This window comes from Bos mutus, chromosome 25, assembly GCF_027580195.1.
Source record: "Bos mutus isolate GX-2022 chromosome 25, NWIPB_WYAK_1.1, whole genome shotgun sequence".
NCBI classification, from domain to species: Eukaryota; Metazoa; Chordata; class Mammalia; order Artiodactyla; family Bovidae; genus Bos; species Bos mutus.
Genome location: NC_091641.1, coordinates 2,342,494 through 2,358,938, shown reverse-complemented (window position 1 = coordinate 2,358,938; position 16,445 = coordinate 2,342,494). Strand labels below are relative to the sequence as shown.

Below are 16,445 nucleotides of genomic sequence, written 5' to 3'. Positions count from 1 at the left end.
AAAATCCTGGTCATTTGCAGTATCTATCAGCTTTCAATTTGGCTCTCCTGTCCAGAAGTGTTTCATGCAAGAATCCATGTTTCCGGGCCTTTTTCAGAATTTTACTGTCTTCTTTACTTATATTAAGCTTGTGGTCCTGGAAGCTCTGGAATTTTTTTAGGTTATTGATTTCACACCCCACTCCAGTACTCTTGCCTGGAAAATCCCATGGCTGGAGGAGCCTGGTAGGCTGCAGTCCATGGGGTCGCTAAGAGTCGGACACGACTGAGCGACTTCACTTTGACTTTTCACTTTCATGCATTGGAGAAGGAAATGGCAACCCACTCCAGTGTTCTTGCCTGGAGAATCCCAGGGACAGGGGAGCCTGGTGGGCTGCCGTCTATGGGGTCACACAGAGTCAGACACGACTGAAGTGACTTAGCAGCAGCAGCAGCAGCAGATTTCACACTGACATTTCCTTTGTCTTCTTCTGGAATATCATCTTTTTTCTTGGTTTCTCTTTTGGCACAGGATCTGATCTTTACCATTTCTTCTTCTCCTGCCATTTCACTTTTTGCTTCTATATCACCTGCTTCATTGCATCTAATAAAACAGCCATTGGAGGCCAGTAAAGCCATTTTCCCATCTTGAAAGATGGGTTCTCACTGCTCTCTAGGTCCAATTGCATCTGAACGCCCAATAAGAAGTCCATCTGAATTTATACCTAGGTATTTTCCATAGCCAGATTTCAGGGCAATTCTGGAATCAGACTGTTTGACAGCTGTAAACTGCTCTGGAGGACTCGGGCCTCATCAGCTTGTTTATGTGAAGCTCCCAGTGTAAAAAGTCCATTGTCAAGTGGACTTGACATACTTCTGAACTTGCACTTTAAAATGGTTCGTTGGGCACTCTATTTGGGACTTCATGTTGGGATGGAAAAAGGCCTGGGATTGGGTGGAGACGTGCCCGCTCCACTGGTGCATATGTTTTTGGGGATCTCGGGCTCCGTCTCCACTTTCCTGCCTCCCTCCCCCATTCCTGCTCCGGTTCACGTGTTTGGCCACAACCATGGCCGAATACTCCTATGTGAAGTCCACCAAACTCGTGCCCAAGGGAACCTTTATCCATTTAGGTTCCTTTATCCATTTCAGTTGCTATGGTTCCTGAAATCTCACCAAAGTTTTTTACTGTCCCCCACATTCCAACAATTCTTCATCCACTTCTCTTTTTCTCTTCTCTTTGCTCTTTTTCTTCTTGCTCTTGGCCTTGGTTCCCTTAGGCACGAGTTTGGTGGACTTCACATAGGAGTATTCGGCCATGGTCATGGCCAAACATGTGAACCAGAGCAGGAATGGGCGAGGGAGGCATGAGAGTGGAGATGGAGCCTGAGCTCCCCGAAAACGTACGCACCAGTGGAGCGGGCATGTCTCCACCAAATCCCAGGCCTTTTTTCATTCCAACATGAAGTCCCAAATAGAGTGCCCAACGAACCATTTTAAAGTGCAAGTTCAGAAGCATTTAGCACATTTGTGATGTTGTGAGACCACCGCCTCTAACCCGCTCCTACACACTTTCCTCACCCTCGAAGGGAAACTCACACCCAGGAAGCAGGCAGTCCTCATCCACCATGCCCCCACCTCCGGCAACCTCCTCCTGGCTTTCTGTGTCTGTGTATTGACTTTCTCGAGGTATTTCATGTACATGGACTCCTGCAGCATGCGGTCTTTTGCGTCTGTCTTCTTCCGCAGGACGTCATGTTTTCGGGGTCCATCCACATTGTAGCGTGTGTCATTGCTTTATACAGCTGAGCAATGATTCATCGTTTACTCATCCTCCATTGATGGCTGATGGATACTTGGGAGTTTCCACCTTTAGCCATCGTTGTGTGTGTGTGTGTGTTTTTAATTACCATTTGATCATTTATTTTAGGAAATTTCTTTCTTTGTTTATTTCACTTTATTTTTGGCCGTGCCTCACGGCATGTGGCATCTTAGTTCCCCGACCAGGGGTGGAACCTGTGCCCCCTGAGCTGGAAGCGTGGAGCCTTGACCAGTAGAGACCAGGGAAGTCTTAAAGTTTGTTTCATTTTTAAGTTAATTTTTACTGGAGTGTAGTTGCTTTACGATGTTGTATTAGTTTCTGCTGTGCACCAAAGTGAATCACCTATATGTATACATACGTGTACATGTTAAGTCGCTTCAGTCGTGTCCGACTCTTTGCGACCCCATGGACACAAACCTGCCAGGCTCCTCTGTCCATGGGATTCTCCAGGCAAGAATACTGGAGTGGGTTGCCATTTCCTCCTCCAGAGGCTCTTCCTGACCCAGGGATCGAACCTGAGTCTCTGATGTCTCCTGCACTGGCAGGTTCTTTACCAATAGTGCCACCTGGATGCCCATGTATTCGTGTCCCCTCTTTTTTGGATTTCCTTCCCACTTAGGTCCCACGGAGCACGGAGCAGAGCGCGCTCTCACTGGCTCTCTGTTCTCACTGGCTTTCGGTTTCACCTCTGGCTGTTGTGCATCTGGCTGCTGTGACCGCCTGTGGGCCGGGATTTCCTTGGGCACCTCTGCCGGGATGGTTCAGATGCCCCTTGGCTTTCAGTTTCTTTCTCTCCCCATCAGGAAGGCTGGCAGCTGCCCTTCCTCACCTGTGGCCAGGTTGGTCCTGCTGGGGCCTCCTGCAGCTTCTCTTGGAGAACCTGCCGGGTGACATGTCTCAGTGGGTCACAGCCATCAGAGGCCACCCAGCAATTAGGCAGCCATCTCGTCATGCTCCCTGGGGAGGGTGCCCAGAGACGTGGGCAGGTAGTTCTGTCTGTCATCGGTTTTCTAGAAGCGCCACCGGAGGGGAGCTCATGGCCTTGAAGGGGCAGGTGTTGGAGAATCCAACTCCTTGAGTCACCTCTCAGCTAACCCTCCTTTTCCAGTCCCTGGATATCCTGTCCTACTTCAACTGGAGTGTGACCAGGGCGTGTGACAGGTGGGGACGCCGACATGGGAGGGGAGGACAGTGCCAGCGAACTGTGCGCCGGTGCAGTTCACCAGGCGACCCGCCAACATCAGGGCTGTCCTGGGGAGTCGGCTGCTTCCTGATTGTGGATCCAGCAAACACGCGTGATGGGCTTTTAGGATGTGACCGCATAGAGTCATCAGCCGTGGGGCTGCTTCGTCTTTGTTTCCCAAACCCTTTTAATTTATTATATTAAGGCGAAATTCAGCACACATAAAATCAACCATTTTATTTTCATCTCTGTGTGTGTGTGTTTAGTTATTAAGTCGTGCCTGACTTTCTACAACCCCACGGACTGTAGCCCGCCAGGCTCCTCCATTCCATGGGGTTTCCAAGGCAAGAATACTGGAGTGGGTTTCCAGTTATTTCTCCAGGGGATCTTCCTGAGCCAGGGGTCGAACCTGAGTCTCCTGCATTGGCAGGTGAATCCGTCACCACTGAGCCACCTGGGAAGTCCCTATATATTTAAATTTTTATTTTATGTTTGAGTGTAGTTGACTTACAACATTGTGTTAGTTTCAGGTGTACAGCACAGCGGTCAGTTATATATGTACATATCAGTTCAGTTCAGGTCAGTTGCCCGGTCGTGCCCGACTCTGCGACCCCGTGGACTGCAGCACGCCAGGCCTCCCTGTCCTTCACCAACTCCTGGAGCTTGCTCAAACTCATGTCCATCGCGCTGGTGATGTCACGCAACCATCTCATCCTCTGTTGTCCCCTTCTCCTCCCGCCTTCAATCTTTCCCAGCATCAGGGTCTTTTCCAATGAGTAAGTTCTTCGTATCAGGTGGCCAAAGTATTGGAGTTTCAGCTTCAGCAGCAGTCCTTCCAGTGAATATTCAGGACTTCCTTTAGGATTGACTGCTTTAATCTCCTTGCAGTCCAAGGGAGTCTCAGGAGTCTTCCCCAACACCACAGTTCAAAAGCATCAATTCTTCAGCACTCAGCTTTCTTTATAGTCCAACTCTCACATCCATACATGACTACTGGAAAAACCATAGCTTTGACTAGACCTTTGTTGGCAAAGTAGTGTCTCTGCTTTTTAATATGCTGTCTAGGTTATATATATATGGTATGTACATATAGCTACTCTTTTTCAGATTCTTTCCCATATAGGTTGTAACAGAGTACTGAGTAGCGGTCCCTGTGCTACACAGTTGGTCCTTGTTTATTACCTAAAAATAAACCATTTAATTAAACTAATTAATTAATTATCCTACTTATTTTTAGAGCTGGATGATTTATTTAATTGAAGTATAATTGCTTACAGTGTTGTGTTAGTTTCTGCTATGTAATGACGTGAATCAGCTATACATATACACACATCCCCTCACTCCTGAGCTTCCCTCCCAGTCCTCTAGATCGTCACGGAGCACCGAGCTGAGCTCCCTGTGCTACACTGTAGCTTCCCATTAGCTATCTATTTTTCTTTTTAAAAATTTTAAAATTTTGCCTGGACCTTGAAACATGTGGGATCTTCGTTTCCGACCAGGGAGCGACCCTGCACCCCAGGGCACTGGAGTCCTAACCACTGGGCCGCCAGGAAGTCCCCACCTTGGCCATTCTAAAGTGCACAATTCAGCAGCATTCAGCGCCTTCACAATGTCGTGCCTCCACCCCCTCCGTCTGGTTCCAAAGTACATGCCTCCCCTTCAAGGAGCCCTCATACCCCCTGAGTACTTACTCCCCAACCCGAACCCTCTGGCCAGTCATTTGAAAGTTCAGCTCTACACGTGAAGCCGGGCCTCTTGATGGATGTCCATGGCACGTGGTAGGAACTTAAAGAAGGAAGGGTGCAGATGAGGACATCTGTCACGTCCAGGCAGAAGGCTAGACACTCCCCGACGTGTGCTATTCCAGGGGTAACTGGAATGTTTGCCTTTTTCTATGTTTCAGAGGTTGGACCGTGTCTTAAAAGAGTCAGGGCAGTGGAGGCAAGATGATTGGCAGGGCCTCCACTTTCTACTTGGGTGGTGTCGGGCACAGAGTTTATTTCTTTACACACTTTTATTTTATTTTTCTTCCCTTTTTTATTGGACGCACCGCACAGCACGCAGGATCTCAGTTCCCTGACCAGGGATGGAACACCTGTCCTTGCCGTGGAAGCACAGTCTTAACCACTGAACCACCAGGGAAGTTCCATCCACAGCTGTAATTTATGTCCCTGGGACTCAGCTTCCTGGCCTCTGGAGGGGCCTAACAATACCTCTCTGGAGGGCAGCTAGGAGGGGGCTTCGTACAGAGGTTGGCACACAGCAGGTGCTTAGAAATTGTTATCAGAATATTGTGCTTATTCCACGATGGACATGGGAGGATGTTGGGGATGTTGCAGAGACTGACTGTGCTGTTGTCAGCGGGGCTTCGGGGGACAGCCACGTACCACTACTGCCTGTTCTAGTCCTGAAAGGGAAAGTGATAGTCGCTCAGTCGAGTCCAACTCTTTACTACTCCATGGACTGGAGCCCGCCGGGCTCCTCTGTCCATGGCATTCTCCAGGCAAGAATATCGGAGTGGGTTGCCATTCTCTTCTCCAGGGGATGTTTGCGACCCAGGGATACAACCCGGGTCTCCTGCATTGCAGGCGGATTCTTTACCATCTGAGCCACCAGGGAAGTCTAGAGAATTAAAAGGAGGTGGAAAGGTGAAGACCAGGGCAGAGACCTAGGAGGAACTTGCCTCCACTCAGGAGAAGGTGAGACAACTTGAAAACCTTTGAAGAAATGAGGACAGCGTCACACCCTGACTCACCTGTGCCGGTGGGTGTCTCCCTGGGATCGTCCGGGAGCCGCCTCCTCCTCTCCTTTGAACTCGGAAGCTGTGGAGGAGGGTTCCAAAGGCTGTGACTAAGCTCCCAGCCAGCTGACCCTCGCGGCCTTCTGCTGAGCAAGCAGGCGCCGGGCGAGCGCGCCCCGGGCAGCGCATTCATGTGGCTGAGCAAGAATGTGATTTTTGTTTGCCATGTTTCCAACTCTTCTTTGCACACAGAAAAATGCTGCGTGCTTGAGGGTGTGCCCCATTTTTTCTGGCATAGAAGACACTTCTTTAATTCCCAAATAGGATCTGGGATCCACTCTCCTGGTGAGGAAGTCACACTGATTGGCCGGGGACCCCCTCCCTACCATTCCCCCAACCCCTAAGGCATCTTTAGCAAGATGCTACTTATTCTAGATCATCAGAAAGGCAGAATCTGACCGTATTTGTTTCCTAGTGACAAACGATCACCAACTGGGTGCTTAAAATCAACAGAAATGTGGGGCTTCCCTGGTGGTTAAGACTTCCCACTTCCAATGCACGGGATGTGGGTTCAATCCCTGGTCGGGGAAATAAGATCCAGCATGCCACTCATCTCAACCAAAAATTTTTTAAAAACTAAACAAACAGAAATGAATTCTCTTTCAGTCCTGGAGGCCAGATGTCTGAAGTCAAGGTGTCAGTAGGGCCGACTGGAGCCCCTCTCCTGGCTGTGGGTGGTCCCCAGCAGTCCCTGGTTTTCCTTAGATGCTAGCTGCTTCCCTCCAGGCTTCGCCTCTGTCATGCGGCCATCTCCCCCGCGTGCATCCTCTCCTTATATAAGGACACCAGTCCCTGGATTTACGGCCCACCCTAATCCAGTATGGCTTCCTCTTAACTGACTACATCTGGACAGACCCTACTTCCAAATATGGTCATATTCTGAGGTCCCGGGTGGATGTGAATTTTGGGAGGGGGGACACGATTCAGCTCGGTACATGAACAAAAACTATAAATGGCAGCAAGGATCTTCAAATTCCAAACACACAAACCTGATACACAGAAAGCCAGACTACCTCCTTTTAAGTACAACCACATTTCATCAGTTTTCTTTTTGTCTGTTTTGTTTTTTTAGGTTAAACTTCTGGGGCTCCTTCACGCCCCAGGCAACACCACCCGGCCCCAGGTAACTGCCGAGCAGCTGGGGCCTTTGGGGAGCAATTAGAGGTACCAGGGGTTCTCTGGGGGCAGTGCTCTGAGGGAACCTGCACGTGTTGGGTGCCAGTATACAGAAATACAGCTAGTTTTTATACGTGGCTGTTGCATCCTGTGACCTTACTGAAGTCACTTCTAAGTCCCAGGGGACTTTTGAAACGGATCCCTTGGAAGTTTCTGTGTAGACAAGCACATCATCTGTAAATAGGAGCTTTTGTGTTTTCCTTTGGCATCTGTGTGCCTTTTCTTGCATTTCTTGCAAGTTCGTTCTGGCTCGAACTTCTAGGACTCTGAGGAGCGGTGGTGCTGAGAGTGAAATCCTGGCTTCGTTCCCAATCTCAGGGGAAAATCTGTCAGTCTTTCAAAAATAAGTACGATGGTAGCTGTAGGCTTTTTGTAGATGTGGAGGGGCAGCTGTGCTGCGTGGCACATGCAGACCAGGGACCAGTGTCCCCTGCAGCGGGAGTGCTGAGTCTTAACTCTACCTCCAGGGAAGTCCCCCCAGTTCTTTACACGACTGAGGAGGTATCACGTGTGGGACAATCCACAAGCAGAGGGCGTGTGGCGTGGCAAGGTGTGTTCCGGAGAACAGACTTGGAAGCAGAGCAGCTAGAAGGTGGCGGTGAAGGCGGGGAGCCCTTACTGAGATCCACCCTTGCCTCCCAATCCTGTCACCTACGTCCTGGTGGGCTCGTGGAAGAGGGAGCAGAGAAGCTTTCTGTGAGTGACAGGAGGAGCATCGATTGAGTGCTTACTGTGTGCCACGCACTCGTGGCATATGATAGATCTAGCTCTAGTTCTCAGAATAGCTGTATGGGGCAGAGTCATTGTCAGTTCCATTTCAGCCGCAGAAACTAGGGTGATAGGAGAGGTGAAGTCATTTGCCCGAGGTCGCACAGCCAAGAACTCAAAGTGCCCGGGCCGTCTGACTTTAGAGCCTGAAATATCCACTTAGCAGAGGTGACGTGCTGTGATGCCTCGTGGCTGGGACCTAATGACCTTACTGGGCAAAGTCAGTGAATGACGGGAACTCGTGGCTGGCTTTCGCCATCCGACAAGTCGAACTGCAGACTCACACTTGCTCGGGCACAATGAGGCTCTCTGGGTCATAGAATACTCTGTCAGGGGTGTTGTTCTGCCACTCGATTGCTGGCTAAGAGCGGTTTCTATTCAGAGGACAGGGACCACAGATGTCCTGATGCTTGTCATTTTCACATTTTTTTTCCTTTTTAGTTGCCTGTCCGACAGTCCACTCTGCACCCGGGGATGGGTTTTCCTAATGAGTTTAAGCTGCACACAGCAGACTCTGACCAACTTCTGAAGGGGACCTTTTTTTAAATTAGAAAAAAAAAAATTTTTGTTTTTAGTAGGCCAGGGATGTCCTATAAAAATGAAGAGGGAGATAAAAATAAGACAGCTTTTTATTACTACAGAAGACACTTTGTGTTTGAGAACTCAATTTCCACGTTGCCTCAAGTGGGTATGTGAAATGCCTTTCTTCCAAAGAAATAGCTCAAAATGGTGGCCAAGTTATTCCCACCCCCCCACCCCCCCTCCCCCGCCGCCCAAGTTTACCATTACTGAGAAATCTGGCCCGCCTTTGTTCTTGCAAAAATGCAAGTGACTAATCAATCCGAAAGGAATTAAGCTGTCCTTGGTAACGTGAAGCCACGGAACTCAAGTCAGTTGTGTGGATTCCAAGGGGGAAGAGAACACGATCCAGGTAGACTGCCCTGAATGATTGGAAAGGGAGATGGACTCTGTGAAGGAAGTGATGTCTGGGTCTTTGAAAATTTAATGAGGATGTGACTTGACACTTGGACCCCTGTTGTTCGCCTGGGCAGAGTGGAGAACGCTAGTCTGCACAAAATCATCTCCACTCCAATGAGACATTTTCTTTCCTAGATGAAATTAGATTTCTGAAAGCACTGTTTTCCTTTCGTGACTGTGATCTGGCAGTGAGCGGGCCACTGTGTGTGCCTTCCCCAGGCTGGACCAGATCCCTGAGCAGATGTAAGGGATTAGCTGGGGTTTCCATCTGCTGACGGTCACTGCTGTCTCTGAATCTCCTGACTGGTTATCAGAGGACACGGGAACTGCTTTGTGCAGGCGGCGTGGGCTGCCTCTTTCTGGCTGAGGGTGAAGAAACTGGCCTTGGCAGAGTTTGGGCTATTGTGATGTCAGTGCTGCGCGAGGACCCTTCTGTCCAACTGCATAGACTTTCTCTTGGAGGACTGAGATGAATACAAAGGAGAAGTCCTCTGACCTTTCTGGAATGTGTGCACATTTTTTTGATTTCTTAAGCTCTTTCTGCAATGGGCAAAGGCTGATAAATGGGTTTCAACATGTTTTCAAGATGTCTCCCACTTCTGATTCATGGTCGTCCAGCAGCAAAACCAGATACGTCCAATTCAAGCAAATACTGTTGCTTTCTCCCCTTCTTTGATACGGCCAGGCCCTGCAGTGGCTCACAGAGACATAATAAATACAGACTACAGTCTTGGTCTGAAGGAGTTTCAAGGCTGCAAAGCCAGTAGACAGGAAAACAGTAAGAGAAAGTCTAAATAGAGTTGTTGTTGTTCAGTCGCTCAGTTGTGTCCCACTCTTTGCAACCCCATGGACTGCAGCATGCCAGGCTTCCTTGTCCTTCACTCTCTCCCGGAGTTTGCTCAGACTTATGTTCATTGAGATGATGATGCCATAAATAGAGCAGGACATCAAATTTTCAATTAAATAATTATTTGAGTAATTATTTGCTTAATGGCTACATTCCTCCTAGGTCAGAAGGCCCTTGAAGGCAGGAAAGGAATCTATCCTTTTCATCATCCTATTCCCAGCACCTGGGCAGTGCTTGAAACCAATCAAGTCCCTAAATATGTATTGTCTGATGGAATGAGATTGCAACAAGGTTTTGGGTTTAACACTTGCTACTTTGGAGTGGTGTCTGCTACATGAATTGTTTTCCTTACAGGTTGACTTATAAAGCTTTCAACATCTAAGTAACATAAATGGGCATAAAGTGAGTGCCTATCTCAGTGGATAACTAGGATACTTAATTTTCCTTTGTAGGAGCAATCTGCCTGTGAGCAGATTAAAAAGTCTATTACCTTGGTGGGAGGGGCTTCCCCAGTGGCTCAGTGGTAAAAAATCCACCTGCAATACAGGAGACATAGGAGAAGCGGGTTAGATCCCTGGGTCAGGAAGACCCCTTGGAGGAGGAAATGGCAACCCGCTCCAGTATTCTTGCCTGGAGAATGCTATGGACAGCGGAGCCTAGCAGGCTACAGTCCACAGTGCACAGAGAGTCGGACAAAGAGTCGGACACAACTTAGTGACTGAGTATAGCACAGCACATCTTGGTGGGATTAAGAGACACTGGAAGGCAGCTCCTTTTTTAAAAAAAAAAAATTCTAATTTTTCAATTAGATATTCATTCCTTTGCACACTGCAGGTTTTTAAGTCTTCCAATTACACCATTCAAGTGCAGAAATAAAGGTGTACACCTTAAGCCTTTATTCTCCCAACACTTTTTGCAGGCTTTGTGGAAATGGAGGCCCTGGCTAAGCTGTGGGGATAATATTGATCTAACTCTCTGCTTAAAAATAACGGGGCTATGGTTGATTCTGATGGAAATGAGCTTAGGTGGTGATTGGAGAAGCAATTTTCAGAGTCAAACTTGGGAGAAGCATCTACAGATCACACTCTAAGAAACCTAAAGAATTCGGAACTGACATTGAAAAGTACTTAAAATTGATAATATCATTGAGTTCAAAGCTGCACATGTCACATTATCAAGTTCAAAGTATACTGTCATTCTTTCTCAGTAACTACGCTGTTATCTCCAAGATAACCAAGGCTACAGGAACAAGATCAGGAAGCCAAGTCTGAGGGCTGAGACCTGATACCCAGACCCCTTTTCTGCTGTGCCCTTGTCACGTAAGCAGCCACACATCTTATCTGCACCCAGAAGTATGTGGGGAGCCTTGAGCAGCACCCAAATGCTGGTTGTATAACTCTTGAGATTATTAGGAGATTGAATTCTTTGGAATCATCCAACAACCTCGAACAAAGAAAGTGAAAATGGCCCGTTTTGATAAATGACAGCAGAAAGTTCCTTCAAATCAATGGGCCATCTGTAGATATAAAACAGTTGCTGGTAAACTGTATTAGAGATGAATTATCTCCTCCATTACAATGTTTCCTTTTCTTTAATGCAATTTAGTCCAAGCAAATTGAACAGAAAAGCTTGGGAGGGGTCACATTCAATGGTGGTGGTGGTGTGGGGGAAGCAGAGAACTTACTGGAAACAAGATATGAAATGGGAAAGGAGGTCCGGAGCAGGGGCCAGCGGAGGCCTGCTGCCCAGAAGGCCTGTGCCGAGGACCCTGGCTGTGCCCACGGGAAATTGAATTCAGAGCTCCCTCTGAATCGTAAATCCAGGGCAGCTGGCAGCTTGCCCAGGGCGGCTTGCGCGAAAGGGCAGGAGCGTCTGCGTCTGGCCGACCCCTCTGAGGGTGGGCCCCAGGTGTGCCGGCTGGGGATTCGGTTCCAGCCTTAAGATAACGTTCATCCACAAGCTTTACACTTTATTAATGTCAAAGCGCACTCATGGCCAGGAAAGGAGAGCCTCCATGACACCCCAGAAAGGGTTGAAAAGCTGGAATGACTCTGGCTGGAATGACTCTGAAATGCCTCCGGACCAAGGAGGAAGGCTTGACTTTTAAATATGTTTCTTGAGCTTTTTCGCTGAGCACACGTGCGAGGAGGACCCCCCCGGACCACCCCTCCAAGCCCCTCGTCGCCGGGTTTTGTGCTCCGGACCCCACGTCGGTCCACAGGCTGCTGGAAAGCGGGGGCTGAGCGAGGCGCGACGCCTCACTCCCCGGCCCCTGCCCGCGAGGGCCCAGTCTCAGACGCGCGGGGGTCTCCGGGCGGGGCCGCGCGCGCTCCCGAGGGGGGCCGGCGGGGCCCCGCCCACCGCGCCCGGGGCGGGGCCTGCGCGCCACGTGACGGCGGCGCGGCGCGCTGAGCGCCCCGCCCCGCGGGAGGAGGCCCGGGCCGCGACCCGGCCCGCGCGCTGCTGGAGCCGCCTGGCCGCCCGCGCGCTCCGCACCCGCGGCCCCTCGCCCGCCGGCTCCGGGCTCGCCGGCTGCGGCAGCCGCCTCAAGATGGACGAAGACGGCGGCGGCGGCGAGGGCGGCGGCGGTGAGTGTCGGAGGTGTGGCCGGCCCGCCCGGCGGCCTGGGGCGGCGGGGGGGGGGGGGTGGTGGGTCGCGGACGCGCCGGACCGCCGGGGAGCGGGGACGACCGCTCCCGGCTCGGGGGGCTGGGGGTCCGGGTCCGCCCGAGGAGACCGCATCTGGGTAACAGCGCTGCCGGCTGGCGACCGCCGAGGCCCGCGGCGCGCCGGGCCCCGGAGCCCGAGGCGGGGGTGCTGGGGACCCCGAGGCGGGGGCCGGCGGGGTCGACGCGCGGGCCGGGCGAGCGTCCGGAACGGCCGCGGTCGCCAGGAGGCTCGGGCCGGGACTCGGCGGTCGCTTTCCCCGGGGCGGGGGACCTTGGGGGCGACCTTCCCCGCCTCCTGTCGCCAAGGGCGTCCACGCCCTCGGAGCCCAACCGCCGGTGACCACCCTCCTGGCGTCTTCCCCAGGTGGTGCGGATTGCCAGGGGGGACCCCGGGAAACCGGGAGGGCAAAGTTTGGAATTGGGGATACCCCGGGTCCAGGAAGGGCGGCCGCGGAGAGAAGGTTGAGCATCGTGACAGTTTTCTTGGCTTTAGGTCCAAGTGGTCACGGGGGTCGTTTAAGTGAGGAGGGGGCAGCGAGGGCACACGCGTGTTAGAAAGTAAGGGAATGTGACGGAGTCAGCGGAAAACAATAAGTAAAAAGTCAGAGGAGACGAGGGTCGGAGTCGGGAACTGCTGCCCGCCCGCAGGTGGGACCAGAGAGAACCAGGCTGCCCGTCCGACGTTCAGTCACCTCTTGCTGGAAGATTCGCTTTGACTGTAAATTGTTTAGTGGAATACAGATTCCTGTCGTGTCATGCTGCGAATTACGCCTTTCAAACCGAATAAGGCGTCTGCATAATGTCTATGGATGGAGTGAGTCGTTGGCTTGGGACACAAAGGGTTAATACCACTGTTTTTTACAGGAACACTGGAAGTGAAGGATCTCTCTGTGTGTGTTTTTTGCTAAAGATCTCCTAAATGCTGACAGACGGAATCATCAGAATCTCTTGTAATAAGGGAGCGTTTGGGAAAAAGAAAAAAAAAATCTTAATTACAGGCTGCCGGAGCAGCTGCCTGTAAGAATCAGCAGCATTGAACGCTTCGGGATGAAGTAGTTAATCAAGGTGCTTTCTAGAATTTAAGCGATGCTCCAGGGGGAGATGTTTGCCTCGCAGTAAGCCGGCGGGGCTGGGAGGGTGGGAAGTTGGCCCGAGCCCTGGCATTTGCGGAGTTCACTTCTCCTGGTTGAAGCTAGGGGTAGCACTGTGGCCCCGAGTGGCTGTGTTGTTTATGATGGAAAGTTCTGTGGGAAGAAGGAGCCCAGGTGCACACCCTCCTCCAGCCAGACTGCCGTCTGAAGCGTCCAAGAGATGGATTCTCCCTGGACGCCCTGCTTCCTGCCTGTCACAGCTGGGGTAACGGTACAGGCAGACAAGCAGCTCCTCCTTAGAAAATGAAGACTGAACCACTATAATACTTAAATGTTTAACATTCGCGTCCAGGAAGCATGCTGGCTTGGCAATTTCATTCGAAGGTGTTTCGGATTCTGTGAATTAAGAAATGAAAACTTGAAGGTCAGAGCAGGTATACATGTTTGTAAAAACGGAAGCCAGTATAGGTCTTGAGGACTAGAGCAAAGGATAGTATTACATCTCAAAAGTCTCAAAACTTTGGGCTATTAACATAGCTCTTTCTGGGGATACAGTCTTGAGATGTCAGAAAAATATCTCACACAGGAGGCTTGCATTAACACTATTCATAATACAGAATTGGAAATTGCGGTGCCTAATAGATTGGTGAAGTAAATTATGGGACATTTTTGGATGAAATATTTCACCAGCATAAAAAATAAGCAGTCTTATGTATTATGGTCTAAACAATGTAAAAACTGATATACAGATGTTTTATTTTTCCAGTTTTTATTCTCCAAGTTTATGGAATGGTATATATTACTTTCAAATTTGGGGAAAAAACTTATTAAAAATTTACCCTGCAGTGGGAAAAGGGCTATGATTGTTTTTAATGTATGTGTTTTTTAATTCACTTCACTGGAACAGTCAACAGTGAACAGATACTTATACTGCTAAATGTCCCTGTGGCATTAACGGGTATTGATACAGTTTATAAAATCTTTCTTCCTTGCTTTATGAAAGGCACTTGTAAAATATGTTTGGCAGTCTTAGAATGAATATGTTTTTGAGTAAGTGGAAATCTTAAGAGTTTTGAAAGAAGAGTCATTATACAGTGATTATTATATAAATTTGGTATGCTTATATTTAATTGTATTGATGGGGGTTTTGAAGTTAACATACCTCTTTACAGTTCGCTAGTTTTTATCACCATATAGATTTCTAAAAAATAATTGCTTCACTTTAAAATTCTTGTTTTTAAAACTGAAGTTCAGCTCTTTGGAAGAGAATAATTTGGCGTGCCAGTCATTTGCAAACGTAAGGTTTTTTTGGCATATTTTTAAGAGTGTAGTACAGAACTTTGAACTGTATATGGGGAAGTCAGTTTCAGCTTGTTTACAAGAGAGGGTAAATAATCTATTCAAGCAGTAGTCATGCCAGGGGCAAAAGGATTTAGAATATCTTCTTTGCTAATATCTTGGTCGGGTTAGGAGACTTCACAGGAGACTCCTGCTTGCTGCTTGGATCATTGAAGTTTTCCTCCAGGGCATTATTTGTTCCTTAAATGTAGGATAAGGAGAGGATGTGGTAGGAATGGCTGGAAGGCCTTTCTCAGGAGGAACACATAGTGGGTACTGGGAGACTAGAGTACATTGTAGTTTATAACCGAGCGTTGAGTGCAGTTAAGGTATTTTTGATTCCTTCGGGGGCCCTGTTGCCTTTCAGTTCTCAACCAGTTCTTGAGACGCGTCTGTATTTGGAAGGTGCCTGGCTCGTCTGGCTGGTTGCCACCGTCCTAAGGCTCAGTTTGGGAACCCGTCTGATTGAACTTCCTGCGTGGACCATCTGTGGCAGATGAAGTGAATAACTTTCCTGGGCTTGCCCCTCCCTCTTCCAGCCCTCCACGCCCACCCTGCACCGAAGCCCGTGTACATGCGAGTGAAATCTGCGCTTTAGGTGAACAGCTGCTCCACCTCCTTCAATAAAACTCATAAATTAAGACCAGGTTGAGATCCTGGATTCCGCCTGTCAGACGAGCGATAACCCCCACACCTGAAACCATCTGTGGGCCAGAGTATCCATCAGTTACCGCTCTTAAGGGGGCAGCGCCGGCCACGGTTTGGTGGGTGTGGATCCCTCGCTTGCCCTGCGCCCGCCGCGGGGCTCACCTCGGGCGCAGTTTGGCCGATGGGAGGCGCCCGCCGTTGGGTGACCGGATGGCAGGCGCTCAGGGAGGCGCCAGGTTATCATCCGCCCGCTCCTCCTGCCTCCAGCCTTCTGCCTCCAGCCGTGTGTGTGTCTAGCGGCTGATCTGCTTTTGGCTCCAGCTCCTGCCTGTTGACCCAGCCCCTGAGCTTTGGAAAGCCATCCTTCCTCTAACCCTCCAGTGTAGAGATGGTGGCCGCTTGTTTCTCTTGCTATCTCTGCATCGTCTCACTATTTCTTGTATGATCCTTGGCTTTTCTGTCACATGTGTAACCACCCCCCTGTTTTAAATTCCCTCTCCTTCAGGTCCTCAGAGGTTTTCTCTGGGTGGGCCCAAAAGAGATACAGCAGCTTGGCACTGTGGTGAAGAACCTGCCTGCCAGTACAGGAGATGCGGGTTCAATCCCCGGGTCAGGAAAACCCCCTGGAGGAGGAAATGGCAACCCACTCCAGTATTGCCTGGAGAATCCCATGGACAGAGGAGCCTGGAGGGCTACAGCCCATGGGGTCGCAAAGAATCAGACACGACTGAGCCACTGAGCATGCACACACACATATCCTTTAAGCAAGGCAGCAGTGCTAGTTCAGGGATTTCACATGTATTTTTACCTGTGTGAGATGCAAGATTATTCACTGTGTGGTTTGTAATAGTAAAAGATAGGGAGTCACCTGAGTGTGTGCTGCAGGTTATATACCCAGATGGCAAGTGAAGATGTGAGGTTGTAGAAAGGAATGAGGAGGCTCCTTAGGAATTGAGGGGCAAAGACTTCCAAATGTTTTACTAAGTTATAAAAGCAGATTGTAAGCAAATGTGCATTGTTTGTTACCATTTCCGTTTTCAAAAAGGGGGCAAAAAGGAAGTGCTTGCATGAAAATTCTCAGGAAGGCTCAACAAGGAACTCATAGCAGTGGTTACCTGGAGGGGAGGCTGATGGAGGCAGGGAAACC

General features: G+C 49.8%; 1 protein-coding gene and 1 pseudogene across 1 annotated transcript in view; one reads left to right on the top strand and one right to left on the bottom strand.

Annotated features, from left to right (window-relative positions):
- Positions 1 to 10: 10 nt before the first annotated feature.
- On the bottom strand, positions 11 to 1,298 carry LOC102267324 (protein FRG1-like; annotated as a pseudogene).
- Positions 1,299 to 11,933: 10,635 nt separating this feature from the next.
- The window catches only part of CYTH3 (cytohesin 3), a 68,428-nt gene continuing 63,916 nt past the window's right edge, over positions 11,934 to 16,445 (top strand). The window contains exon 1 of the mRNA XM_070362786.1: positions 11,934 to 12,140. Coding sequence (XP_070218887.1) covers positions 12,104 to 12,140 — 37 coding nt within the window. The 5' untranslated portion in view covers positions 11,934 to 12,103. The remainder of the gene's footprint in view (positions 12,141 to 16,445) is intronic.